This window comes from Tachysurus fulvidraco, chromosome 12 (assembly GCF_022655615.1).
Source record: "Tachysurus fulvidraco isolate hzauxx_2018 chromosome 12, HZAU_PFXX_2.0, whole genome shotgun sequence".
In the NCBI taxonomy this organism is placed as follows: domain Eukaryota; kingdom Metazoa; phylum Chordata; class Actinopteri; order Siluriformes; family Bagridae; genus Tachysurus; species Tachysurus fulvidraco.
The window spans coordinates 14128852-14156540 of NC_062529.1; the positions used below are offsets into that span (position 1 = coordinate 14128852).

Here is a 27689-nt window from a genome sequence, read left to right on the forward strand (position 1 = left end):
TACAGGATAAATATTTTGTAATATTTTAGGGGCTTTCTTTTGCCTGCTGCACTGTATTTTTACTCTACAACACTTATTGATTGTATTTATGCATCACTCTAGTTTTTTCTAGCATAGTCTAGTTGTGTTCATTACTATTTGTGTTTTCTTCAGATGTGGATGTGGATAAGCCTGATGAGAAGTCTATAATGACATACGTGGCTCAATTCCTTAAGCACTATCCAGACCCCCACCAATCTGAGACAGATGGACAGCAAGAGGAGGTTTGCTTAAGAGTCTGCACCAAATGTCACTTGCATGCTTGTGTTCTTACTAAATTTATGTAACTGCTTGCTGTTACTTAATCGTGTCCCTGTGGCGCTTGTTTATTATGCAGTCCAACCCCTTACAGGAAAGATTCTAGCCTTAAACCCACCCTCCGTGCTTCATATGCTCACTTTGTCGTCTGTCTTGTGCATTTGTAGCTGTTTCTTCGTTCCATTCCAACTTTTGCCCTCTCTATCCCCATGCTGCAGGTAAGTGCTGAGCTCACTTTATGTCTGCATGCATCCTGATTTAGTACCTGCAGTGGACTCTCCCTCCATTCTTTCTTCTCTCTGTTTATTTCTCTTTTCATTTCTCTTTCCGCTAACATCTCGATGGTGTTGTGTTTGCATCTCTCTGTGTGCCTTGCTTTCCTGGACAGTATGATCCTCAAGACATTGAGCTAATGCTTGAGGTATGTGTCTGTTCTTGGTGATTAGTAACAGTGTGAAACATGTCTATTAAAATGGCAAATTGCTTAGGCTTTTCTTTTTGGTCTTGTTCTACAAAATATTACTTATGAATGTTTTCACCAGTTCTGGGGGTGTGTTCTGGGTTTTTCTTGTGTTTGAACATAGCTACCTAGATACAGATACAGAGCAACTGGTAAAGAGGAATAGATGACGAGTAAAGATGTATGTGTGTGTTCAGAGAGAGGAAAGAAAGATTCTACGAGAGTGGAAGGCCTGGCTGGATCAGCTGGAGAGAGACATACTTCGTGCACAAGGAGCAGAGGGCAACCTCACTGAAAAATATCAGGTAACTCAGCCGATACTGTGGGTTGATAGCTCACACAGGGTTTCTGCTTTCTTAAAGATGCCCTGCCACACGTATTTCATTACTTTTGTGGTAATGTCTGAAGTTCACCATGGACTCTGTAACATTTTTTGTGGAAAAAATGCCTTGGTTACCTTGTTTCAAGCCATTTTAGTGTGGTATAGAAAGCCTGCATGAAGACTCAGCTCGATTTGCGCCAGTTCTCATTAATATTCAGTGAGCTATGCTGCTTGGCTCCGATTGGCTAACCGCTAGGATATGAGAGCATGACTATTCATTCACCCAGCGCAATAAGTAGCCTAGGTTAAAGGAACTTTGTTTACAATCATCTGGAATTGCGGCAGAATGGCTTCTTCAGGTATATTGACGTTCAGTATTCCTTGCTGTATAGGAAACTCTCTGAGCTACACGAATTCTGTGGGCGTGGTCTCAAGTGGGAGAGCTCATGAATAGTAATGAGCTCGATCAATTCCACGTCACACTGAGCAGCTTTTCTAATTGACCTGATTTCTCCGCTTATTTCTTTTCAGTGGCTAGAACTGACAGGGGAGGTAGCAGTTCATTTTCACATTCCCGACACAACACAAACACATATAGACCTAAAACATATCAAAAAATACAAGTAAAAACGGTTTTGTGTGGAAGGGCACCTTTAAATACTGAAGACTAGAGCACACCTATTCCTTTTGTTTTTCAGGCCTTTAAGAACTTCCGTGTGCAGTATGAGATGAGGAAAAAGCAGATAGAGACTCTGTTGCAACCTGTGCATAAGGACGGTAAACTCTCTGTGGACCAGGCGGTGGTGAAACAGGCGTGGGAGCAAGTGTCGGTCCGGGTATGCATTTCACATCATATTATCACAGTCCATCTGTTTAAAGACAAACAACCACTTTCTGAACAGCTCTTGTTGCTCTATTTCTGCATGAGTGAGCTGTCATTGATTAAGGAGCAAATACCCCGAGAGAGTTCTGATTAAAGGAACGCAGTTCTACAGTGAATTTACTCTTGTCTACAAGCCAACAAAACCATCATGTGAAATAGGCACTGAAACAAGGCATTTTGAACCGTTTACTCTGTTAAAAGTTGAATTTCTTTTTGTTTTGTTTGCCAGCTTCTGGACTGGCATGTTCATCTGGATAAGTTTCTGCCAGGTCCCTTGGGAGTGATTGGGGCCTGGCTCCATCGTGCAGAGTTTGCTCTCAGGGAAGACATTCCCATTCAGCAGGCCCATGAAGAGACGGCCAACATCATACACAGGAAGTTAGAGCAGCATAAGGTATACTATGGTGGAAAATCAATTATTTGACCTCTAGATTTCTTTTTTTGGAGGCACAGACACACAGGTGCAGTTGGAGCTTAGCTCCTTTGAATCTGAGCTGTATATATGTAGATCCCCTCTTGTTTTCTTCATGCCTGGTTCTGCTAAATAGTTTCTGTGTGCATGGTGCTCTGCAATGAAATAAGGTTCAGGGTGCATTCCTGCCACATACCCACTATAGACCCCAGATCCAGTGTGAACCCTGGTTCCTGAAGAAAAATGACTGAATGAATGTTTTCTTATTCTATATGCTGTCTATGTTATTTCTAATTTCTAAACATCTGGAAATGCCTGACCAAGAATAATCTGTTTAGGTCTCGCAGTAATCCATCTCAAGGTAAAGGTTATAACTGACTATTGATGCTGTGGTTTTTGTTTTTCTTCTAGGAGGTGCTAATAAATTTGGAAGGTCACAGACAGACATTTCAGCAGATTCACAGGGATAGAGCAGTAAATGGAGTACCTGTGCCACTTGAACAGCTCCAAGACATGGCAGAAAGGTCAGATCTGCTTCTCTTCAGGCACACACATTTAAATATGTAATTCAGTAGCATTATTTTATTAATATACTACTATCCACAGATTCAATTTCGTGTCCACCTCATCTCATGTTCACCTAATTAAACTGGAATTCTGGGAAATGAAGTATCGTCTTATGGCATTCCTTATCCTGGCTGAGTCTAAGCTCAAGTCTTGGATCATCAAATATGGCCGACGAGACTCTGTGGAGCTGCTTTTACAGAATTATATTGTAAGTCTACAATTCTCTACTGCCTGAAATAGACCGATTCAGACTTCATAGAAATGGATAATCGTTAAAACTTTCTTCTATACAGGCATTTATTGAGGGTCACAAATTCTTTGAGCAGTATGAGACAACATTTCAAACCCTTAAACAAGCTGCAGACATCTACATTAAATCTGATAGCTCAGGTAAGATTAACCAATAACCTCTTTGTGCTGCAGAATAATTCTTCTGTCATAATCATTTGTTAATCCATAGTTGTACAGTACCATTTCTTACAATGTCTTGATTTCAGACTTATATGTTTATAACAGTAGGAGATTTCTGTTCATTTGTGTTCATATATTTGACCTGATAGAGATCCTTACCCATATAGAGTGTATGTATCAGGGCCTAATTGTCCATTTCATATTCTAGGCTGTAGAATCTCCAGGAGAGGTATGTCTAGAGAAATGCAGGCAGCTGCTACTAGACCCATGACACTATAATCAGTGTGCCCTCTTCTACTATTGACTGTGCACTAATATTTAATCTTTTAACCCAACTCTAATCATGTAGTTTAACACTACATTTGACTTATTCACATGCTAACAACTATTGCCAACTCACTATGATGTAGCTCTAATTTCTTGGTATATGACCAAGATAATGTGTACTGAAGATGATTATGTCATATTACATATTTTGCATGACTTCTAATCTAAATATTTTAAACAATGCTCTAAGTAGTATTTTGTAACTTCTGTATTTCTTTTCTTATTATTGACAGAATATTTCTTTTCAAAGTATTTCTGTAGTGTGAAAAGTGTACTCATACAATGCTGTATGGTTTCAGCCGAGGAATGTGAGGGGATGAATAAGTTCCTAAGTGAGACTATGGCACAGTGGAGAAACTTGTCGGTGGAGGTGCGGAGTGTACGCAGCATGTTGGAGGAGGTTATTTCCAATTGGGAGAAATACAGCAGCAAAGTGGCCAGTCTGCAGGCCTGGCTAGAGGACGCTGAGTCTATGCTCAACCACTCAGAAAATGACAAGCGTGTATGTAGAAAAGGAAACACAGAATATGATATAAGCTTTGCATTCAGTTGTCACGGTTAATTGTCAGGTTAATGACCCTAGATGTGTCAGATTTTCAGCATCATTACTGTTCTACTAATCTTCTGCTGATAAAGTTTATACTGATGTTTTTTTATATATAGCTGCTAGATAGCCCTTGGTCACAGTTAAAAACCTTGTATTCTTTGTAGGAATTCTTCCGAAATCTTCCGCACTGGATACAGCAGCACATGGACATGAACGATGCAGGGAACTTCCTGATTGAGACTTGTGATGAAACTGTGTCTAGAGACCTTAAACAGCAGCTGCTCCTTCTCAATGGCAGATGGAGGGAGTTGTTTGTCAAAGTCAAACATGTATGTGCTATTTAATCAGCTCATTCATTATTTAAATATCATCACTCAATACTGTACATGACCTACAGTATTAGATGGATTCCACGTCCTGCAGATGACATTAAATATCAAATTTGTCTCCACATGCAGTATGCAAGAGCAGACGAAGTGGACAAGCTGAAAAAGGACTATGAGGATGGTGTCTTAGCTTTAAAGATTTTTGTAGATACATCCAATGAAAGGATGAATGCTCCTGTCCAAGTGTCCTTTTTGAACATACGAACATTCCTACAAGACATTGAGGTAACAGTGACATACAAGGAGGTGTTATTAATTATTATTAAGGTTTTTCCCCGCAAACATTTGCATTTAAAATGTGTATTTCTACAGGATATGAAACATAAAGTGCCCTCTATGGAGGCAGTGTATAAAACAGCCACACGCAATGCCCAGCAACTGACCAAAGACACTTCACCGGAAGAAATCACAGACATGCTGGGTGTCATGGAAACCATTAAAGAGGAACTTAGCAAGGTGTTTGTCTTATGACCTATTCAGACATAACATCCAATACATTTTCCTGTGTCTTGTTGCATCTCCACTGAACACTCACTAACATCTCCACTGAACACTTTTAAAACCAGAAGCAAAATCCTAGATAATGCCAAGTGAAATCTCAGTGTTTATATCTAGCTATTGGATGGCATTTTCAAATGAAACAATTAAATCAATGCAGTGTTTTGTGAACAATTTGAACTGTCCACTTGTGATCCAGTTAGCTGAGACAGATGTTAATGTCATATATGTCTAATCTGCTCTATTCCACCAAACAGGTTTGACATTGTCACTTTTTACGCTTTTACTAACATTGTGCTGACCCTTCTGGATTTTAGATAAGGGAGAAGATTGTGCCTTTGCAAAGAGATTCACAGGCCTTGCTGCCTCCTTTAGAAGAAATGGAGAAGCACATCACCGGTTTCTATCAGTCTTTGGAGAAGGCCAGTCGCATCACCAGTACACGTGACTCTGAGACCCCAGGAGACTTCCAGCAGAAGTGTCAGGTGGTTAAGGTCATGGGTCAATGACAGAATATAAAGAATACAAAGTGACATACATGCTGTATATGGTCTACACAAAATGCCTAAGAATTAAAGTAAGGTCTGATTTGAAGTCTAATTTGTGACTGTTGCTTCTTCTTTGTCTTTCTACAGGAACTTGTGACATACCAACAAAGCTGTAAAAAGTGTCTTACAGTGATAGATAAGAACCATCAGGTCATATTGAAAGCCCTAGAAGGCAGTAAAACCTTGAGGCACTTAGACACATCTTTGCTGCAAAAGAGAGTAGTAGAACTTCAGGCCTCCTCACAGGTGAGAAATGCTACAATTTCCTTAAATGATTTAGGAGTCGTGGTCATCTATGTGGTTAGTTATCTATGAGATGATAAGCACAAGGTATGGAGGACAAGGGTATTAGGGTAGGGTTCCAAAGCTTCAGCTTCGGTTGTCGGTATAATCGTTTATATTATAGAGTTTAGTCCTTTAGTCTGTCCAGAAAGCTGATGCATCGGTAGAGATGAAGCAAGGATTAAATTCCCCTGGTACCACTAACAGCAGGTAGTCATATGGCCTAATGTAGGAGAACATTATACAAATTAAAATAGACCAACGTGTTGATGAAAGACATTCAAACCCATATGTAAACTCAGAGTTTGAAGTATTGGACACCATGTAATGCCCTGTATTAATTATGAATTCTGAAATGCAAGATGTGCAGGGTGGATTCTTAGTTTCAAAAAATAATTCTTAGTTTATGCTTAAGTAATAATGAACAAATGAATGAAAACATATTTAATTAAAAAGCAAATATAAAATTTTCTAATACAATGTTTTTGTTACCTTGTATGGATAATATTTAGGAACAATTTTATATTGTGTTTTGATATTCTTAAAGGCAATGGTAGAAGATACCACTGAGTGGAAGAAGCATGTTGAAGCCAACAGCAGCTTATTGAAGCGGTTTGAAGAATCTCGGCTAGAGCTGGAGAAGATTCTTAAAATAGCCAGAAGTTGTATGACAGAGAGAGGAAACCCAGAGGACCTGCTCAAAAAGCACACAGTAAGTGGAAAACCTCTAGAAATCTGGTATTGGGGGCTTAAAGTAGGCCATGGACAAAATTAGCACCTCTTTTGGTCACAAATAGAAATACTCTGGGGAGTCAACAAGTATATGTAATTTTTGTTTACTTTTCTGTAGGAGTTCTTTGCACACATCGATGAACGAGTTCTTAATTCATTTCTGAAGGCCTGTGATGAGCTTACTGATATTCTGCCTGAGCAAGAGCAGCAGAATTTACAGGAAACAGTCAGAAAACTGCACAAACAGTGGAAGGTCAGGTGACATTCAACTGTACACAACCCGAAACCCCCCCTAAAAAACACATACACCTTTTAAAAATAAATACCCTCAATTTCTCAGGATGTACAGACAGAGATCCCACACCATCTCCTGCATCTGAAAGTGGAGGTGGAGCGCAATCGTCTGATGGCTTCTCTGCAGGAGTGTGAAGCTGAACTGGCTCGAGAGAATCGCAGCCTACCAGGCATGGGCAGTGAGAGACTAGTGAAAGAGCACAGGGTGAGAAACTCATAAAAATATGTATTTATTAAATAGCATTATGTATTCCTTGTTACATAATGAACTTTCCAATACTTCATTAGTTGATGTGTAGAGGTGAATCTAAGGCCAGGTTTCTGTCTATAGGCTTTTTTCAGGGAAAAAGGCCCTCAGATGCTGTGTGAGAAGCGATTGCAACATATGGAGGAACTCTGTTTGAAACTGACAGACAGTGAGCAGGCACGCCATACTCTGGAAAAAGCTAAAACTGCATTTGCTGAGGTTAAAGATGAGATAGAGAATACTCATCAGAAACTCATGCAGCACCCTGACAAATGGAAAGAGTTTAACAACAGGTGAGGATTTGCTGTTCTTTTTTATATTGTATTACATTTGCTGTCAAGCATCATGTTAATGCATCACCAGTTTAGTAACCTATATGGTCTGCTGTTAATCACAATGACTGAGTGCTATGGTGGATTACAAATGTGCCTAGTGTTTCAAACAGTCAATGATGATGGTTTTATATAGTCCCCTTTCTCTTCTTTTACAGATATTCTGAACTTACTTCCTGGTTATCTTCGAAGGAAAGCCAGCTCAGACTTTTGCGAAACCGTGCAAGTGATCCCAGTAAACTCAGCGAGGTGAAATCCACAATAGAAGTAAGACAGAAAAAGCAAGCAAAAGCATGGGTATACACTATATTAGACCAAAAGCAGCTATGTAATTTTTTTTATTCACTTACAGAGTTTAAGAAATGATGCAGAGCTACAGGAAGGAAATGTGAGCTGGCTGAAATCTCGTCTGGCTATGCTAATAGAAATCAGCACTGTGAATGATGCCCAAAGCCAGGCAGCTGCCCTCGCTAAACTGTCCACTGACTTCAAGAGCCTTCTCAGCTCCCTCTCTGAGGTAATACCCATCAAGTCCAGTGAGCTGCTATGATTATTAATAAATCAATTTCCCATCTGCATATGAAACATCAATATGTATATTTTGGCAACGTTCATATTTTGGCTCTTTTGGTTCCATTAGTTCATTAAGAAACTCTGTGTGTGTGTGTGTGTGTGTGTGTGTGTGTGTGTGTGTGTGTGTGTGTGTGTGTGTGTGTGTGTGTGTGTGTGTGTGTGTGTGCAGTCTGAGAAAATGGCATTGGCAGTTGGAGATTGTGTGCAGTTCCAGGAGCAAGTGAGGAACACTTTGGATGAACTAACTCAAGGTGAGCAGGAGGTACAGGCAGAGGTAACAAAGATCCTCAACTCTGAGTCTGCAAAAGAAGCTCAACAACTGCTGCTCATTCACCAGGTACCACAGATTCAAATCTTATAGGTTGAGTTATTGTTTGAGAACTGTCTCCGGTCAGATTATTAGTTTATATTTGTCTTTTCTACCTTACAGCAACAACTGAAACGTATACGACTGAAAAGGAGGGACATGCAGCAGCAGATTAGCCGAGGCCAGCAGCTCCAAGTTCAGGAGGGCCTGGGGGAGAGCCTTCAGGATGACCTGCACAAATTAGATACCACCTTGAACCAGATGGACCAAAGCACGGAGGCACAGGAGCAGAGTCTAGAGGTTAGTTATATGGCATAATATAATATATAGGCATGGTATCTCCTCGGCAAGGTAACATGCCCTGTGTCATCTCAGTGACCTTGTTTATATATATCCAAAATTATTACTAAAGTTAATCCATTTTTGAAAACAACGGGTAAAGATATTATTTATACTTTTCAATAGTATTATTATTTATTTATTATGAAATATTATTTTCATCAAAATCTTTCCTTAATTGCACTTCTTCATTGTGTCTACAGGCAACACTGGCTTCTTGGCAGGAGTTTGACAGCCAGCAAGCAGCAGTGGCGGAGTTTGTGAGTAGAGCACGCTCAATCACAGAGAGAGAGATGACTTTCAGTAGCCCAGAGAGCTTAACAACAGAGCTGAAACAAGCTAAGGTGAATTTTCACTTTAGGTTTTGGAAAATAAATTATTGTCGTTCTATATTTGTGTATTTTCTTAAACTTTTGTCATCCTAAATATTTTTTATTGACTATTTTAGGAGCTATTGAAACAGAGTGAGACTGAGGCAGAGCTTGTGAACATGCTGCTGCAGAGAGCTGCAGTGATCCAGCTTGGTCCTAAAAATGCTTCTTTGCTCCATACACAAGCTCACTCACTCAATGACCAACTGGACAAAACTGTGACTGCCCTCAAGAAAGAGTAAGACCTATTTATTAGACATGCATTACTTTAATGAGAATTTTACATTAGTGTTATCTAAATATAACATAAAAACTGTAAAAGTCACTATACATTAAATTCATATAGTGTCTGACTTTTCACTTTTGTTTTGTTTTTCATTTCTGCTTCTTCTCTTCATCTAATTATTTCTATTTATGTACATTGTATGTTTTGAGTCGATCACAAATTCTTTTGTGAGCTCCTACAATAAAGTACTTGCTGTGCTACTGGATTTAGCTACTAGATAGCAAGATAATTGTAGTAGATTATAACTGAAGGAATTCACAATCCAGTAGAAAGTTGGAACGTGTGTTTTTTTTCTGAACTGAACAGAGTGTGAATTTCAACAGATTGAATTGCTCTCATTAGTATTAGCATTATTATTAGCAGAAAAGGTGTCAATGTGGAAAATTGATTGGACCTTTTGGCAATATTGCTATTTTGATCTGTAATATTTGGGGTTGTAATGTTATTTTCTGGTTTTAGTGTGAAAACTCTTGAGGACATAAAAATGAAATGGGACTCATTTGGGAGTGAGTTTGATGCTTTCTCCTCATGGATATCTGAAAAGGAAAAAGAGCTTGACTCAATAAAAAGCTCTAATGAACCACTGGAGCAGCAGATTAGAACAGCTAAGGTACGGTTAAGGTTCCAATATGTAGTACTCCTTACATTTTATATAATTGTTTATTAATGTTTTGTTCTTTTTTCCTGTGGCCAGGCTATGTCAGCAGAGCTACAGGAGCGAGCAGAAATTCTGTCCCAGCTGGAAGACAGAGCTCAGGGTCTATCCCAATTTGTATCATCAGGAGAATCTGCACGAATCAAAGCTCGTCTGACGCAGATTGGCAGATACTGGGAGGAACTTAAGGAGAGCATGGAGCATCTGAATGGACAGTTGGAAGAAAGCTCCAGTCACCAGCAAAAGTTTAATACAAACCTTCAACAGGTAGATGTATATTAAATGTTGTTCATAGTACAACAAATCAAAATTGAAAAAAGCACTGACTCCAATTAATCTTTAAGGTGCAATCAGAGATTGAAGCCATTCAGAAGAAACTGGACACACCGCTTACATCCTGTGCATCCTCATCCGACATCTATAAAGCTTTACAGGACCACATGGTATTATCCAAAACAGCATAAACAAAACCGTGATTCCCACATTGTACTATTTCAACATTAACGTGTCAGCATTTTTTTTTTTCCAGAGAAATAAATATTTGTAAACAATGCATGTACTTTTTTCCTTTTAGGATATGTTTCAGTCTCTGGAGAAGGTGAAAGCCACCTTGATGTCTCTGGGCGCTGGGGCCCGCAGGCTAAGTGAGCGAGAGAAAGCTGAATGTTCAGTAACAGCACTACAGCACAGCTATGAGCAGAGCCTAAAGCAGGCCAAAGACAAACAGAGCCATATGGAAAGCCTGTTGTCCATCTGCCAGAAGTATATCACTTTGAGTTTTACCAAATTTACAACATTTATCTCCAAATCTGTGAAAAATGTAAAAGAGATTACTTATATTACTAAGTACAAAATTATGGGATCTCATTGTTTTGTTTTTAAATTCCTCCTCAGGTTAGAAAAAGACTACTGCTCTTTGCAATCATGCATTGAAAGTTGTGAGTCTGTGTCTTCTTCTGTAACCCAGTATCTCACAGTTGACAAAACAAAGCTTGATGGAGAGCTAATGGAGCTGAATGTAAGTAAAAAAAAACACTCTTAACTTTTGTTTAGAAACAGGAAACATTGGTGATTAATAAAATACCCTTTTCTAGCACCTTCACTCTGAGCTGCAGTCTTTAGAGTCACTATATGAGGGAGTACTGGCCCAAGCTCCGGCCCTTTACTCCGCTGCATCAGATGAACAAGTGAAAGCACTTAAAGAGGATCATGAGCAGCTAAAAAAAAGATGGAGATCTCAAAATACAGCCATACTTCATAGGTCAGACATATATTAAAACATGTACAGTATGTTTTATAGATGTGATGGCTAATGCTGTGATAGCAAACGTACTATAGTAAAGTATTTCTTTTTCTGGTCGTTTTAGGAAACAGATACTTCAGGACCATAAGTCACGGGTGGAGGAGCATGATAATGTGCTGCAACAATTCTTCAAATGGGGAGAGTCTTTCCTTACATCTGTTCACTCATTCTCCCAAGTGAATATTACAGATTTACAGTTGATTGCCATAGAAGTAAAGGTTTGTCCCATCCTTACTTTCATCAGTATATCATTGCCATCAATGTTAGAAAAGTTTCAACATTTTACAATTATATTATTATGTTTATGGCAGGAGAAGGCAGGGGTGCTTCAAAGTGAGAACAGCAAAAGAGAGCATCTCCAGCAGCAAACAGAATCCTTGTGTGCCTCCTGTGAACCTGTGGAGCAGCATTATTTACAAAGCCGGCTGGAAAACAGCTTGCAGCCCTACATGCAGGCCCAGCAACTGGTTATGCAGCGAGGTGAGAGTGTAGAGAAGCTAGAGGCTTTTCTGCAGACACATAATGTGGCTGCTGGTGTCCTCCGAGGCCTCAGACAGACTGTGGAGAGTGCTGGTAGCTGGGACAAGAGCCGTGTGGATGAACTACAGCGCGATCTAGAAGGAATCATTCCTGATATCAGCCGTCTGGAGTCGCTAGCGATAAGTCTGGACAGCAGCCTCTGCAAAGCCCATCTCCACCTGGTTGATGCAAAAGAGACTCGCACTTTGTGCAGGTCACTGGCTGACACACTGAGCACAGAGTTGGATGGAGTGAAGACACTGCTCGGTTCCAAGCAGAGTGAGGCTGAGGCTCTGGGTGCTCTGTGGACCTCCTTCAGACAGCGTAAAGAGCAGCTGCTTAAGTGTGTAGAAGACATTGAGGAGAAGGCTGACCAGCAAAGTCTTAAAGAACCCAACCTGCTCACATTACAACAAAGGTACATTAAAAATATTTTTTGTATAATTAAAAAGGCTAATGTAATTATACAAACGAGTTACATATGTTGATGAGTTACCAAAACTAAATTGTGTTACACCATGTCTTCAAAGATTTGTTTTGAAATTGAAACTCTGCATGTGTTGGCATATAGGCTACGGTTTTTTAACCAGTTGGATGATGAACTGCAGTCACACCAGCATGAGGAGCAGTGGCTGAGGGATAAAGGGCAGCAGCTATCACAGAGAGATGCAGAGCTAGCAGGAGAGGTGCTGAGGGAGATCAATCTTCTCAAAACCACCTGGGAGGACACCAAGAAACTTCTTACAGAAAGGTGACCTGCTCTTTTCAATCTCTAATCAAATCAATGGCATATATTATTTATTTCTTAAATTACAGGATGTTTCATTATTCTTATTTCTCACTTTCTAGGCAGGAGCAGTGCACTGCCATGATTGAGCTCATGAAAGATTACCAGAGTCTAAAATCCTCTATTAATACAATAGTGGAAAATGCAGAGACTGTAGCTGTAAACAAACTTGGTCTAAAGGATCAGGAAGACACCAGAAGGTCCCTGTCAAAGGTAAGTATTAATGTTGGTCTATTAGAACAGCTATCAACGCCTGAGAAAATGCATTTATGTTTTTTGTAATTCGTGACCAAATGTTGTTGTTACTGTAGACCTAACATAAAAAAACGTACTTCTTTATTCATCAGCATGAAGCAGTTAAGATGGAACTGACAGCTAATCAGGGGCAACTGGACCACTTCTCAAGTAAAGCAAAACAACTGGTGTGCGAGCTAAACAGGATTCCAGACTGTCAAACCCAAGTAATAAAGACAGAGCTGGAAGCTGTTGTGGATCAGTGGCTAGATGTAAGTGTGTCACCACTCAAATAAAATCTATTCCATGCACTTTCATTAAAACTGACTTTTGGCTAGGTCCTTGTAATTTAAGTCAGTCTATTTCCTTTCTGCCAACAGGTGTCTGAGAGAATTGAGGAGAACCTTGAGAAACTTAGAAAAAGTTCCTCTATATGGGAGGATATTTACCATACCAACGAGGAGATTGATAGCTGGTCTAATAGTTGTGTTATGGAACTTACAGACAGCCTTACCAAGTTCAATGACAGCCAGAAGACTGAAAATCGCCTTTCTGAAATTAAGGCATGTGTTATTTTGGCAACTTACAGTTCTTACTTCATACTGTAATCAAGCTGTTGGGGAAGGATCTAATGTTTGTCTACCAATGCAGGTTGAGGTGGAACAGAAAGAGAAAATGTCAGGCACGATACAAGCCAGAATGTTGGAGTTGAAACAGCTTTGCAATACCAAAGACATTCCCACATCACTGCAGGTATTGTTTGTAATACTGATCCATTAACATTTAAGTTAGCTTTAGTATATGGTTGTATACACCCCTGTAATCTTGAATTCTCTGGCAGGTGATGGAGGCTGATCTACAGAAGAAGATAAACAATGTGCAGGAGTTGTGCACACAAGCAAAGAACAATCTAAGTGAATTTTGCTCTCAGAAAAAACAGTTAGAGGGCTTCCTTTCCCAAATGACTGAATGGCTGAAGACAGTGGAGGGCTCATTGCTGGATACAGCATCTGGATCACCTCCAGAAGAGATCTGCAGAATAAAAGTAAAAAAAACACTGAATTGTTCATGTTATGCCCCATTAACTTTGACCATCATAGTTCAATGTATTATGTAGTCCATAGTAGTATGTAGTAATCAGATTTAAATTAAAGCTGTCTGTCACAAGTTAAGATATCTTAACTGATAGTAACTTGTCTTTATGAAGCTTACTTTTAATTGGGTGTATACTGTTTTTTTTTTTTTTTTTTTTTTTGCAGGATATACAAAAAGAGCTGCAGAACCAGCAGGCAAGTATAGACTCATCACGAGAGAGCCTGAACACTCTTTGCAGGAAGTACCCTTCTGAAGAGCTGGCTGGCCTTGGGACCTCTTTAACTGATCTTATCAAGAAATATGAAACTGTCAATCAGCTGTGTGTTAAAAGGTTGGGATCAATGCAGCAAGGGCTACAGCAGCTCTTTAGTGGTGAGAGTTACTATTCTCTGATTGAAATCAGTGAGCTTTTTTTTGTTATTAATAGCTACCTTAATGGTAGGTTTATATTATGTGGTATTTGTTTTCACACTGAACTGCTCTCTCTTTATTGTATATCTTTTTAGATCTTTTGAAACAGTTTCACTCTTGGCTTTCTGGACAAAAGGACATAGTGAGAGAATGCTCAGATTACTCTGGTGACATCAGTGTTGTAGAGCGCAAATTGCAGAAGCTGAAGGTACAGTACAGCTCTTCCAAGTCATACGTTACATATGGCATATCCTCCTCATCTTATATCACTTTATCAAGATCAGATATACCTTTATTCGTCCCTCAGTGGGGAAATTTGGATGCTTATTGTGCTCTTGTGTTCTTCAGGGGGCTCTAGAGAGGGTTGAAGATGGAGAAAGTCGTCTAACGGATGTGTGTCAGGAGGGGGAGAAACTCCTGCTTCACCTACCTAAGGCTAGTGCTGGCCAAGTGCAGCAGAGCCTCTCATGCATCCAACAGGACTGGGACAGTTATGTGGAACAGTGCAGGCTGAGCCAACAGAGTCTTGAGGAAAGTGCTAGTCTGCTCAATAGGTGAGGACAAAATCTTTATTTTATGGTACTGTGTTTTTGTTATATTGTTTCTATAGTGCTTTGGCAAATGCTGGATTTATCGCTAGATAAAGAATAGTAGGGAAAAGACCGACAAATCATGGTGATTATGTGATTCTATGGGATAATTATTTTTTATGTGCATGTTTTTGTCTGTACAGCTTTGAGAACAATCTGCAGAGGTTGAGCCGCTGGCTGGAGCGTATGGAAGTAAGGCTAAGCACAGAGCTGCCTGAAAGCAAGCATAGTGACCAGGAGAAAACAACACTAGAGAGAGTTGAGGCATTTTATGAGGAAGCTCTGAAAGAAAGGTAAGATATTATTACATTTAATGAATTTCTGTCAGATAACACATGTTGGGTGAAAAAAAAGTAACGCAGAAATATACAGAAACTTAATTTTACCTGTTGATGTATTTGCTCCAATAGGGATTCATTTGAGAGCCTATGCCAAGAAGCTCAGACTCTGATTGAGGGAGGTCATGGCAGTGGTTCTGAGTTGCGGGTGTCAACACAGCTACAGATGCAGCAACAGACTCTGCTGAAAGCAGTGAGAGAGCGTCTGCGTAGCTGTCAGCTCAGCCTGCAGGAGCAACAGTCTTTTGATGAGACACTGAAGACCACATGGGCCTGGCTCAGTAACATACAAGAGCGACTCACAGCTCTCAGCAGCACCACTGGCAACAAAGAGACTTTAGAAAAGAGGCTGGGACTTGTACAGGTAAGCAATATCAGCGAATCTCATTGATATTCACATATCGCTTATCTTAGGGAATTGTAGTATTGAAAAACTGTTTGATTGTGTTACAGGATATCTTGTTAATGAAGGGAGAAGGAGAAGTAAAGCTGAATATGACTGTAGGGAAGGGTGAGCAGATTGTGAAGAATTGTAGCAAGGACAAACAGAGGATTATCAGTTCTCAGCTTCAGAGTCTGAAAGATTCCTGGGCGAACATGCTTATGGCTGCCATGAGCTGTCACAGGTATGGTTATACTAGTGCACCAAGTACAAACATGCAACTTAACTTGCTGCTCAGTGTGGGAGACATAGTGTAAGAACATGAGATTTATCTGCATATGTGTGTATAAAACAGTCGTCTGGAGTGGACAGTGACCCAGTGGGGCAGCTATCAGGAAGGCAAAGCTCAGTTGCAGCAGTGGATGGACACAGTGGAGCAAGAGGTTGAAGTCGCTCTTCCTCAACAGCCTGGACTGAAGGAAAAGGTCTCTCTGCTGGAGCGCCTGCGGGCCATAGAGGCTGACACTGATAGCCATTCAGCAACACTTAGTCGCCTGAATGAGAAAGCGACAGAACTGTTTGAGAAAACTGGAGACCAGGCCTTTGCAGAAGAGCTTAGAGAAGATCTCAGTGCCCAGTTCTCTGACATCACAGCAGTTATCAAGGTAAATTTGATGGCTCTGTTATTCTGTTATGTCTCTCTTATGCCTTCATATGCAGTTCTTAAATTTTTAGTTGATCCTCATCACTGATCCTTATTATTGATGATTTTAAACAAATTACATTTAGGTATTTAAGTATATATAATATTGTGTTTAATACTGTATTTACACACACACACACGCACACGCACACACACACACACACACACACACAAAAGCAGTGGTGATGTAGCACTAGAGTGTTGTTATTTTCTGTAGAGTAAGGTGCAGCAGATGGGTGAGATAGTGAAAGAGCATGAGTTGTATCTGGATTCTGTTCGGGAACTGAATGACTGGCTGACGTCTGCGAAAGAGGAGCTTCAGCGCTGGTCTGACATGTCTGGAGATGCTGCCTCTGTTCAGAAGAAACTCTCTAGAGTGCAGGTAAGGGTGTGCAAGGTCAATTACAATTATTCATACAGATACTCTCAGAATAGCATTAGTTTACTGCAAGTATGTGATTGCTGACATTCCTGTTTGTGATGGTAGGAGTTGTTGAACTCCAGGAAGCAGGGCAGGGAGAGGCTGGAGCGAGTGCAGCGATGTGGACCAGCAGTGCGTGATCACACCTCCACTGTAGGGTGTGAAGCTCTGGAGAGGGAGGAGGCAGGACTACTTTCTGCTTGGGAGCAGTGGGAACATGGTGCAAAGCATGCGAGCTCTGGTCTAGAGGCCACACTGGCTCAGATGGCTAGCTCAGATCAGGAATTCAGCACTCTTGTTGCACAACTGGAACAGGACCTTCAGGAATTTAGCAGTCGACTGAATGAATGGCGTGGCACACTGCAGCAGGTGGAAGCCATGGACACCAGTGAGGAAGCTGTGCAGGCCTGGCAGATTGCCAAGGTACATTATTTTAAAGATGATCAGACATGACATACCAGACTTAAGACATATTAACTATGTTAAACAACAAAAAGAGCACATTTGTAGCACTGTCATTATGTCAGTGAGTCACTTCATCTTGCCTACCATAAATTCTAATCAAAACTCACGTTACTATGAATTAGGACACCCTGGAAGCATTACTCAATTCAGAACCCATGTCAGACAGTCTGAAGTCACAGCTGAACGACCTCTGCCGTTTCTCCAGAGACCTGGGAACACAATCCACAAGGGTATCCACCCTAATCAAAGAGTATAACAGGTGAGAAGTTTAATAAAGTCTTATAAAGGTTTAGGTTCATGATGAGATAAAACATGACGGTAAAATTAAGATAAACACAGGAGTCCTTGTACAAGCTCTGCCATATCTTGAACCTGTAGAAAGTCATATGTAGACCAATAGACAGTTAGATTTTCCTCTTTTCTGCTGCAGCCTCAGTTTGCATGCCTCTCGGGAATGCCAGAGAAAAGAGAAGCTGCTGGAGCAGAAATTCCGTACTGCTTTTCGAGAGTTTCAGCAGTGGCTGGTCAATGCTAAAATTAACACAGCCAAATGCTTTGATGCCCCTCAAAATCTAAGCGAAGCTTCTTCTAGTCTTCAGAAGATCCAGGTACTATGTGCATACCATAACAAAATACCTTTCTAGATTTTCAGACAAGTTAAACTAAGATTCAATTTCTTTTTCGAGTTAGTAAACCACTATAGAAAATTACCAGTAATGAATTTGTTGTGGTGATTTGCAGGACTTCCTGAGTGACAGAGAACAGGGGCATGGTAAGCTAAATACACTGGCTGCTAGCGGAGACTTGCTGACCAGCATAGCCCCTAAAGAGCGTGTCAATGCAGTCCGAGCCAAAGTGAGCAGCGCCAGAGAAGATTGGAAGATGCTTATGACAAACCTGCACCAGAGAGAAATTGCTTTACAAGTAGAGTTCCCCTAAATGTTCTTTACAACTAATTTTTCCATTCTAAAATCATAATAATATAAATCAAAATGTTTTGACAAAAAATGCATACAATGTCATAAAATATATAACAGGTTCAGTTAAATCTACTAAATAACTCATAACTAAGTACTGTGTGATTTGTGACAGAACCTGCAAGCACAGATGAGAGACTTCGAGTCCAGCATAGAGCCACTGCATGACTGGCTGAACCAGACAGAGGTGAAAGTGCAGGAAAGCAGTAGTCGTCTGCATGATCTTCCAGCCAAGAGACACGAGCTTCAGAAACTCCAGGTACAGTATACCAGGTTGTATCTTTAGCTGCCATCACATCACAAATTCAAAGCTAGCAAGACATCTCTCACTGGTGAACATGATCAATGCTCCCCATCCTCCTAATTTTAAGTCGTTTTTACATTTACTCAGCATTTGTTCATCTGCATCTTAGTGTTACAAGCTTTATATTCATCCAACTTTTGCCTTTATATTATGTAAAGTGTGTTTTAAGTTCTGACCACTCCATAAGCTAGTAGCACTTTTATTAGTTCTCATATATTTTACTGTTACTTATTGTAAGCAGTATGTATGTATTGTCCATTTCATCAACTGATCCAAATCATTTTGCATGCTTAAATTCAATAGCTTATAAATAAATATTTTTTTCCCCTTCACAGTCCATTTTATTCAATACACATTATACTGTAAAGAAAAAACAACCTCTGGTTTATTTATTGTAAATGCTGGCTTTTATAATTCATAATCTATATGCAAATATATACCTACTAATTTTACAGATAGACTGGGTCTCTTTCATAGCTCATGCACCATAAAAACACCACCTTTAATTTGCCTAGCCTCAGCTTTGCATCATGCTTTAAATCATTGCCTTCTCTTTGTCAGTTTGCTTCAATGTTTGTCTACATCAGTCTCTTCAGCCTGCTTCCATGTAGCCATCTTAACACTTCAGTCATACTAATGGAGGTAAACAGTGCTTGTGTCCTAAGCTGCATGCTTGTGCTAATGTGCCTGTGCGTTCACAGTCTGTGCTTGAGGAGTTGGCTTCTCAGGAGGCTCAGCTGAGCAGACTGAGAGAAAAGGCCAAGCAGCTTTGGGACAGACACATGGCCGGCAAGGGTTTTGTGCATCGCGTTTCGCAACTCTCTGCTCAATACCTAGCTTTAAGCAACCAGACCAAGGTAATATCTGCCTGCCTACTACCAGTCTGACCTCACTGCTTTATGGCAGCATAGACTGTTATACTGTGTCCAAAAGGAAGAATCTCAAGTTGAGATTGAATATGTGTAGGCATGTTCAGACAGTAATGGCAGATAGTAAAGATTTCAGTTTGTATACCTTAAATATAATCAAATTTACAAATTCAGTTACTATTTTGTCATTCATAGGATTCTCTTTCTTTTACGTATGCTTTTGTGCATGAATAGGGTGAAGCAAACATGGACCACTAAAAACTAATTAACAAAGACAACTCACAGTGATTAACTATACAGATCAATATGTTAACATCATCACTTTTAACATAAGCGAAAAATGTTTAACAGCCAAATAAATGATTACTAACCTGCATTATGTGATTTGTTGATTTATGTGATTTTTACTGTAATATGCTGTACTAGGAAAAAGCATCCAGAATTGAGAGGATTGTGTCCGAGCACCAACTATTCTCTCAGGGCCTGAAGGAGCTGCAGAACTGGGTGGCAGACACCAGTCATATGCTTCAAACCTACTGCACACCGACAGCAGATAAGAATGTTCTGGACAGCAGGATGATCAAACTTGAGGTGCACTAATAAAAGTTAAAAATTGTCATGTTTGGCATTAGCATATACTGTATAGGTTTGCTTGCTATAGTTTCTTATACACTGACTAATGATTTTGGTGTTATTTTAGGCACTGCTTTCAGCTCGCCAGGAAAAGGAGATCCAGCTGAAAATGTTGGTCACTAGGGGTGAGTCTGTGCGGAGGAACACATCAGCCGAGGGGGTTCCTCTTGTCTGCAAACAGATTGATGACCTAAAAGATTCATGGGACAGCCTGCTTTCTGCAGCCATTCAGTGCAAGAGGTAGGTCTGTTGTTTTCTCTTTTAATCAGCCTAATAAATGACTAATCAGAGAATTTTCATCCTTTTAACAATAGAATACGTCAATAGAAATAAGGGCTTCACTATACAGCTGAAGTGTATTTTAAGTCATTTTAAGAGAATGTTGATGAAGGTAACTTGTTTGTGACCCCACAGCCAGCTGGAGGGAGCTCTCTCACAGTGGACCAGTTATCAGGAAGATGTGCATCAGTTTGTGAGCTGGATTGACAGTGTAGAAGAAAGCCTCAATTCCACAGACAAGCAGTGCTCTGAGATGAGGGATAAAGCTGCCAATCTGGGCAAGGTCAAGGTATTGTCATTATGCCAATGCACAATGAACATATGATTTCTGAAATAAATCAGAAAATAAATATTCAGTAGGTTTCAGCGATTGGATTTTTGGGTCCACTATACGTACTGTATATGATTCTGATTTATTTGTAGTTGCTGTATGAGGAAGTTCTGAGCCACAGCTCTGTACTGGACACCATCTCTGTGAAAGGCTCCAATATGGCTGAGCACTATGTTACCCAGTTGGAGATTCAAGACTTGCAAGAGCGGTACAAGAGCGTTAAAGAGAAGGCCCAGGTACATTACTAAGTACAGCTCTCAAATAAAAAAATATAAGTGCATGGTAAAGTATTAACAAGAAGGCACTGTGTTCTCTTTATTGAGGTGGCGGTGGGAAAGGCTGAGGAGTTGTTGATAGCTCATCAAGAGTACCAGAACAATCTGCATGAGTTTAATAACTGGCTGGAGCAGCAAGAGGAAAAACTGAGTTGCTACACCCAGCTAGAGGGAGATGTAGATACCCTGGAGGAAACTCTACACAAACTTCAAGTGAGAACCCAAAAGCATGACATATCTCATTTGGCACACATAATGGTACATTAATAGCACCACTTTTAATAATGACTTTATTAAGTAATTAAATGCATACAGTCAGATATTTAGCATCAAGGGTATATGAATGACAAAAACCCAAACAACTACATTACTGTATTAGAATCTCTCACAAATTATAAATCTGATACAGTATGCTTGACCATCTATAGGACCTGCAGGTGCATTGTACACAGGGACAAGCTCTGGTAAACACAGTGCTTGTGAGTAGAGAGCAGGTTATCCCATGGGGAATACCCCAGTTAGAGGATCGCACCCTGGAAACAGTGCAGCAGGAGTGGGGATCTTACCAGGCCCGACTGACTGAAACAAGATCTCAGCTGAACAGTGCCATAGCCAAGCTACGCCAGATGGAGCAGAAGTTCCAGCACCTTGATACCTGGTTAAAGGGAATGGAGAATAAAGGGCAGCTGCGCAGTTGCAGGCGTTCTAATAAAGCCACCAAGGAGGCCCAACTAGAGTTGCTGAAGGTCTGTGAAGACACATTGTATTTTAATGATACTGTTGGTTTTGAGTCTTATGTTAAATGTTTATTTTGTCTACATTTTTCCTTGTATTCATTGTGTTGTACAGGGATGGCATGAGGAGGTCCTGGTGTACCAGGAGGAAATAGAAGGTTTAAGTACCCTGGCCCAGCAGGTCTTAGAAGAAACACACATTAGCAGTCGTGTCAGTACTAGGGCTACACAGCTTACCTCACGTTACCATGCCCTGCTACTGCATCTGCATGTAAGATATATGCACCCACATGTTTGAAAATACACATACAATACACACAATATAGTATTTCTGGCTTTTATTTTTGTCATGTAGGAGACAATCAAACAACTGAAGGCAGAGGTGTCTGGCATTGAAGAAGCCAATAGCATCTTTAATACTTTTTCCGACTGGCTGAGCACAGCACAGAAGAACTTTAGCAGTGTGGCCATTAGCATTGATGTTATTGATTGTGTTGCCATGGAGAGGAAAATGAAAAAACTAGAGGTACAGAAAAAATAATATTTTTTCATCCTGTGTTGGTTTGCAGATAAGAGAGATTTCTGGCTTTCAATGTACATATTCTTAATAATCTCAACACTCCATTCTGATGAATCAGGCTCTGCAGGGTGACATGGAGCTAGGGCATACTTTCCTGAAGACTATGCGGGAGAAGACAGAGCGAGCAATGGCATTTCTGGAGGAGTCAGAAGCGGATCAGCTGAAAAATGAAATAAATGATTGTCTTTCTCAGCTGGAAGGGTTAACAGGAGCTCTGCGGTTTGAGCTCACTGCTCAGGAGAAGTGTATTCAGCTATCTAAAGACTTTCTAGACAAGTATAAGGCACAGACACAGTGGCTTAATGAGATTAAGTCCCTCCTTGTCTCCTCTGTGGAACTTAAAGCTGAACTTTACCAAAAAAAGGCCCAGTTAGCCAAGTACAAAGTGAGTTTATTTTACAATATGTAAATTTTTGTGTTCAACCTCTAGACTAGGATTGAGAATTGATTGAGAAACCCTATCTTCATTTATGTATTTTTATTTCCCAATAGACAATCCAACAAACTATGCAAGCTCATGAGTCGTCTGTGAAGTCTGTCATTGAAAAAGGAGAAGCTCTGCTTGAAATTGTACATGATCCCACGATTAGAGCGAATATGACCAAGCTGCAAAATGATTATCAAGATCTATGCAACAAAGCCAAGGTATTACCCGGAGAAGGCCTACTGCAAATGTCTGCACTACAGATGTTTCTAAGATAAACATAAAAAAGTGTGCCAAATGCTAAAGAGTGCTGTGGATGTTGTGTTGTTTCCAGGCCAATGTGAAGATATTGGCAGAAACGGTGAAAGAACATGAAGACTATAATAGTGAACTACAAGAAGTTGAGAAATGGCTGCTACAGATGTCGGGTAGACTGGTAACCTCTGATTCTATGCAAAGTGACAATCTAGAGACAGCCACACAGCAACTGGCACGACATAAGGTAGGTATATTTTTATTTTGTGATTGCAAATATTTGTTGTTTATAAATACTGGGTTAAATGTATAACCCTCAGCAAGAGTTTGATAACAATTTTATGCTGCACAACAATTTACAGTTATGCACTTAAATGTAACTCAGATACTGTTACTAGTGAGTACTAGTAAATACATTAGTAAATACTATCATATTTTAAATTTATAGTTAACTTTACGTTATAGTTTGCTGCCAGTTTTCTCTTCTGTATAAAGAAACATACAATATTTATTTCCAGGCCATAATGGAGGAGATAGCTAGCTTTGAAGAGTGTTTGACAAGTCTGAAGGCGAAAGGAGATGGTCTTGTCAGTCATTGTTCAGAACAAGTTCAGGCCAAGCTCAGCCAGCAGATCCAGGCTCACCAGCAAGGAACCAAAGATAGCTATTCAGCTATCTGCAGCACAGCACAACGGGTTAGTATCGCTATCCCTTCTGCGTGTTACACTAGAGATGCACCTACCACGTTGCCTCAGTGTTCATTGGGTATAACTCATTGCTCAAGGTTTATAGAGTATTTATAACTTAAATTAGTTCTTTTTAAATGTCACCCCAATCATATTCACAGATGTCCCTTTTCCAGTGTTGTAGCAAAATCTTAATACATGGCCAAATTATTCTCATTTATGTGTGCATGTTCATCAAATGGTTTAATACAGCTGTTCTTCACATACAGCTAGCTCCAAGAATGTGTATGGAAGTGTCATTTAAACTTCAATCTATAAGCAAAAACTGAAGTAGTTTGGATAAAGGATAAAGAAGATACATGGCAGATCCGTTCATTTTGGAAACTGGGAATTAATCGGCATTAGGAATAAAGTTGACAAATCTGCCTAAAGCAAAACTGTTGAGTGAATATATGCTGGTCCACAAAGATGCAGGACTAGGGTGCTGTAATCAGTGCTTATTAATGCAGATGGTGATCCGTGATTTTTTCCTCTATTAGTGATAGAGGCAGTGATACTAAAAATAAAGGTTTCTAAAAAGCATGTTTTATTTTTATTTATCAGTATACACTTACAAACATTTCTATAAACACTACGCATGTACCACATCAGGTGTATCAGAGTCTTGATCGTGAACTACAGAAGCATGTTAGTCACCAGGACACTCTGCAGCAGTGTGAAACTTGGCTCGCCACTGTCGAAGAGGAAATACAGCTATATTCACAAACACCCTTCGGCCTTCAAGAGTCATTAAAACAGGTTAGTGAAAGACCAAACAGACTGTGCATGTCACGCTGCTCTTTTATTAAAAGCTTAATTTTTTTCTTATACAATTTTTTGCAGGTGAAGCACTTAAGGGCTCTTCAGGAGCAGGCCAGCACCTATCTAGATCTTGTTCGCTCAATGTGTGATTTATCTGTTGAAGCAGTAAGGGCCACAGCTACTAAGATCCAGCAGACCAAAACCATGGTGAGTTTGGTAACTTAATTTAACTTTTATAATTATCTCATGTTGCTGCTGCTATTATGATGTCTTTTACTGCAATGCCATAGTTTGAAGAGAGGATAAGCAGAGCTCAACAACTATCGGACAGCTGGAGGGAAATTAAGGAACAGAAGCAGGAGCTTTCTACACTATTCCAGGATATGGAACAGCAACTGCACAGTCTCTCTAGAAGACCTGCTGAACTGGAGCCTAAGATCGCTTTGAACATGCTGGATCAAGCCAAAGTAGGAACTGCAATATTTATGAATCTGACATTCTGCCTCTTACGCAATGCTTAAATTGAAATCCAGTGTCCTTGAGTATACAGCCAAAACCATCAAACTTATGTTACTGACAAATGACCTCCACACTGGGGTTTATATTTAGAATTTACCTCACATCATTAACCTGTTTTTTAGGAATTTGTTGAGCAGCTGAACGACAGACAGTGTACACTGACTAAGATGACAGAAAATGTGAGTAAACTTACAGAAGGCAGGGCTTCTCCAGAACATACTGAGCTTAATCGCCTGAGTCATGCATGGCTAGAGTTATGCCATGAAGCCAATAAGCTTCAAACCCAGAGGGAAGAGGATCTGCTGCGGACAAGAGAGTACCATGACTGCATCAGTGCTTTGGAAGTTCTGTTTGAGCAGGTTTCCAAGGAGTGGGACAACCTAGCCAGGTAGACTCTAAAAACATTGGTTAAAACGGGTTGATTAGTGATGCTCAGTATGAAATATCGCAAATTACAACATAATATTCTCTTTCCCCTAAATGTTTTAGAACCGAAGCTGAAAGCTCATCTGAACATCTCGAGGCTCTCCGCAAACTCTCTGTTGTCCTCAAAGAAAAAAAGAGCCTGCTTGAGGATCTTAAAAACCAGAAGCAGAAAGTAATGTATCACTTAAATCTGGATGATAAAGAGCTGGTGAAAGAACAGATCAGCCACTTTGAGCAGCGATGGGCCCATCTAGAGAGTCTCATTGACAGAAAGATTCAGGACTCTATTCTAACACTTGAGGATATGACTCAAGTTGAAGGTCGATTGAAAGAGGCAAGAGAGTGGGCTGAGGAACAGAAGCCTGCTTTATCTGAGGCTATGAAAATGAGTCCACCACCTGAGGTGGCACAGAGCTTCCTGTTTGATCACCTTAGCATTTGCAGTGAGCTTGAAGCAAAGCAGCTACTGCTGGCCCAAGCTATGAGTGATTCAGACAGGGTTTTAGCACACCTAGGCTTGAATGAAAGACAGCGATTGCAGCAACTTATCTCAGAGACCCAGGCTGAGGTAGAATCATTGAGCATTAAAGTGGCCCAGAGAAGAAAAAACCTCAGTAAGGCTTTTACAGAGAGGACCCAGTTCCTGCTTGCGGTAAGTCATGCTATTACCTGGGTTCAACAAAATGAAAAGAAAGCGCATTCTGATGATTACATCGCCCTTTTACCAGATGATTTGAATAAGCAGGTAAGAACCTGCAGGAATATCCAGAGCAGCCTGAGAGCTTACCAAAGTGAGCTAACTTCCTTATGGTCCCAAGGCAGAGATCTGATGAAAGATACCACTGAGGATGAGAAGTCTGAGATGCTAATTAAGCTACAAGAATTGCAGAATAGCTTTGAGGTAGCTTTGCAAAAGTGTAATCTAAGACTACAGGAGCTAGAAAAAGTACTGGTAACGAGAAAATACTTCAAGGCAGATCTAGAGAAAACATGCCAGTGGTTGAAACAAGCAGATATTGTGACATTTCCTGAAATAAACCTAATGAATGGAGATGTAGAACTAAAGGCACAGCTTACAAAATACCACCAAATAATGGATCAGGCATCAGAATATGAAAATCTTCTTCTTATTGTCCAAAGAGCAGGTCAAGACATATTGCCCACCCTCAATGAGGTTGACCACTGTTACTTAGATGAGAAACTTAATGGTCTTCCACAACAATATAACAACATCTTAGCACTAACAAAAGAAAAACAGGAGAAAATACAGCAAGCAATTCTTGCACGCCAGGAGTATTGCTCCTTCATTGATGTGACGCACAAAGCATTGAAAGAGCTTGAGGAACAGTTCCATAATCTTGGTACTCAGCCTGTTGGTTTGCAGACAGAGCAGGTCATCATTTTACAGCGTGATTATAAAGCATTGCTTGAGGAGTTGACAAATCTTGGCCAGGCTGTTTGTGAGCTTAACCAGAAAAAAGAGGGCTTTCGCAGCACTGGTCAGCCATGGCAGCCTGAGGAAATGACTCAACTGGTCAGCCTTTATAATGGCCTAAAGAGGTTAATAGAACAGAAGGTAGAACACCTTGATGACACTTTGGAGTCATTTGAGGATCACCAAGCCATGGCCATGCAGGTTGACTCTGAGTTGAAAGCCACAAAAGAGAAGCTTGTCAAAGTGAATGCTCAGACCCAATCAGCTGAAGAGAGACTGCAAAATTATCATGCCCTTGCTGCCAGTCTACAGGGAGCCAGCTCTCATCTATCCCGACTCATGGAGCAGATAGGAAACCTTGCTTCTCACATGGACCCAGCTGCCCATGAGGCCTCTAAGCAGCGGGTGATATCCTGGCAGGAGGAACTTCAGTCTCTGCAGTCAGCTGTTGGAGAGCTGATAGTAGAGTGTGAGAACAGATTTGTGCAGAGTAAAGACTTTGAAACTGAAGTAAAGCGAACTTTGACTTGGCTGCAACAAGTGAGAGATGAGCTGGGATGTGCTGTTGTTGTGGATGTGAAGGTGGAAAAGGTCCAGGAGGAGATCAGGAAGCAGCAGATCATGCACGAGGAGGTGCAGTCTCGACTCAGGATTGTGGCTGCACTGAGCACTAGGGAAAAACAAAGGTACACCAGTGCTAATGAACTTGTTCCAGCTCATGTGGATTCTAGTCTGCAAGAAATGGCTAAACTAGAAGCTGATGTTCAACAAGCTCTCAGCTATAAGCAGGCAAGTCAAAGATCATTTAACTGTTAGAGCTACTAAATCCAGTTTTGA

At 40.4% G+C, this 27689-nt stretch overlaps 1 protein-coding gene across 22 annotated transcripts in view; it reads left to right on the plus strand.

Moving 5' to 3' along the window:
* The window catches only part of syne1b (spectrin repeat containing, nuclear envelope 1b), a 66805-nt gene that overhangs the window by 11746 nt on the left and 27370 nt on the right, over positions 1 to 27689 (plus strand). For 10 of the 22 annotated variants that reach the window (XM_047821779.1, XM_047821782.1, XM_047821794.1 and 7 more), the window contains 71 exons: positions 154 to 263; positions 465 to 515; positions 686 to 718; positions 955 to 1062; positions 1778 to 1915; positions 2192 to 2356; positions 2786 to 2898; positions 2981 to 3149; positions 3235 to 3331; positions 3561 to 3581; positions 3979 to 4181; positions 4391 to 4555; positions 4685 to 4837; positions 4925 to 5068; positions 5428 to 5595; positions 5746 to 5904; positions 6488 to 6652; positions 6791 to 6925; positions 7013 to 7171; positions 7298 to 7506; positions 7704 to 7812; positions 7898 to 8062; positions 8288 to 8455; positions 8549 to 8725; positions 8968 to 9108; positions 9213 to 9373; positions 9881 to 10031; positions 10116 to 10343; positions 10421 to 10519; positions 10651 to 10838; positions 10971 to 11094; positions 11171 to 11337; positions 11444 to 11597; positions 11691 to 12316; positions 12470 to 12649; positions 12748 to 12898; positions 13033 to 13191; positions 13300 to 13482; positions 13571 to 13672; positions 13761 to 13964; positions 14179 to 14386; positions 14521 to 14633; positions 14774 to 14979; positions 15159 to 15308; positions 15426 to 15717; positions 15807 to 15979; positions 16091 to 16400; positions 16656 to 16820; positions 16926 to 17282; positions 17447 to 17583; positions 17755 to 17932; positions 18066 to 18248; positions 18417 to 18560; positions 19307 to 19462; positions 19901 to 20065; positions 20175 to 20347; positions 20522 to 20675; positions 20810 to 20953; positions 21041 to 21205; positions 21421 to 21738; positions 21842 to 21997; positions 22082 to 22252; positions 22365 to 22691; positions 22799 to 22951; positions 23065 to 23232; positions 23504 to 23680; positions 24323 to 24469; positions 24554 to 24679; positions 24763 to 24939; positions 25114 to 25379; positions 25481 to 27641. In XM_047821779.1, coding sequence (XP_047677735.1) covers positions 154 to 263; positions 465 to 515; positions 686 to 718; positions 955 to 1062; positions 1778 to 1915; positions 2192 to 2356; positions 2786 to 2898; positions 2981 to 3149; positions 3235 to 3331; positions 3561 to 3581; positions 3979 to 4181; positions 4391 to 4555; positions 4685 to 4837; positions 4925 to 5068; positions 5428 to 5595; positions 5746 to 5904; positions 6488 to 6652; positions 6791 to 6925; positions 7013 to 7171; positions 7298 to 7506; positions 7704 to 7812; positions 7898 to 8062; positions 8288 to 8455; positions 8549 to 8725; positions 8968 to 9108; positions 9213 to 9373; positions 9881 to 10031; positions 10116 to 10343; positions 10421 to 10519; positions 10651 to 10838; positions 10971 to 11094; positions 11171 to 11337; positions 11444 to 11597; positions 11691 to 12316; positions 12470 to 12649; positions 12748 to 12898; positions 13033 to 13191; positions 13300 to 13482; positions 13571 to 13672; positions 13761 to 13964; positions 14179 to 14386; positions 14521 to 14633; positions 14774 to 14979; positions 15159 to 15308; positions 15426 to 15717; positions 15807 to 15979; positions 16091 to 16400; positions 16656 to 16820; positions 16926 to 17282; positions 17447 to 17583; positions 17755 to 17932; positions 18066 to 18248; positions 18417 to 18560; positions 19307 to 19462; positions 19901 to 20065; positions 20175 to 20347; positions 20522 to 20675; positions 20810 to 20953; positions 21041 to 21205; positions 21421 to 21738; positions 21842 to 21997; positions 22082 to 22252; positions 22365 to 22691; positions 22799 to 22951; positions 23065 to 23232; positions 23504 to 23680; positions 24323 to 24469; positions 24554 to 24679; positions 24763 to 24939; positions 25114 to 25379; positions 25481 to 27641 — 14222 coding nt within the window. The remainder of the gene's footprint in view (positions 1 to 153; positions 264 to 464; positions 516 to 685; positions 719 to 954; positions 1063 to 1777; positions 1916 to 2191; positions 2357 to 2785; positions 2899 to 2980; positions 3150 to 3234; positions 3332 to 3560; positions 3582 to 3978; positions 4182 to 4390; positions 4556 to 4684; positions 4838 to 4924; positions 5069 to 5427; positions 5596 to 5745; positions 5905 to 6487; positions 6653 to 6790; positions 6926 to 7012; positions 7172 to 7297; positions 7507 to 7703; positions 7813 to 7897; positions 8063 to 8287; positions 8456 to 8548; positions 8726 to 8967; positions 9109 to 9212; positions 9374 to 9880; positions 10032 to 10115; positions 10344 to 10420; positions 10520 to 10650; positions 10839 to 10970; positions 11095 to 11170; positions 11338 to 11443; positions 11598 to 11690; positions 12317 to 12469; positions 12650 to 12747; positions 12899 to 13032; positions 13192 to 13299; positions 13483 to 13570; positions 13673 to 13760; positions 13965 to 14178; positions 14387 to 14520; positions 14634 to 14773; positions 14980 to 15158; positions 15309 to 15425; positions 15718 to 15806; positions 15980 to 16090; positions 16401 to 16655; positions 16821 to 16925; positions 17283 to 17446; positions 17584 to 17754; positions 17933 to 18065; positions 18249 to 18416; positions 18561 to 19306; positions 19463 to 19900; positions 20066 to 20174; positions 20348 to 20521; positions 20676 to 20809; positions 20954 to 21040; positions 21206 to 21420; positions 21739 to 21841; positions 21998 to 22081; positions 22253 to 22364; positions 22692 to 22798; positions 22952 to 23064; positions 23233 to 23503; positions 23681 to 24322; positions 24470 to 24553; positions 24680 to 24762; positions 24940 to 25113; positions 25380 to 25480; positions 27642 to 27689) is intronic. The other 12 variants (XM_047821796.1, XM_047821797.1, XM_047821795.1 and 9 more) reach the window with 6 other exon arrangements.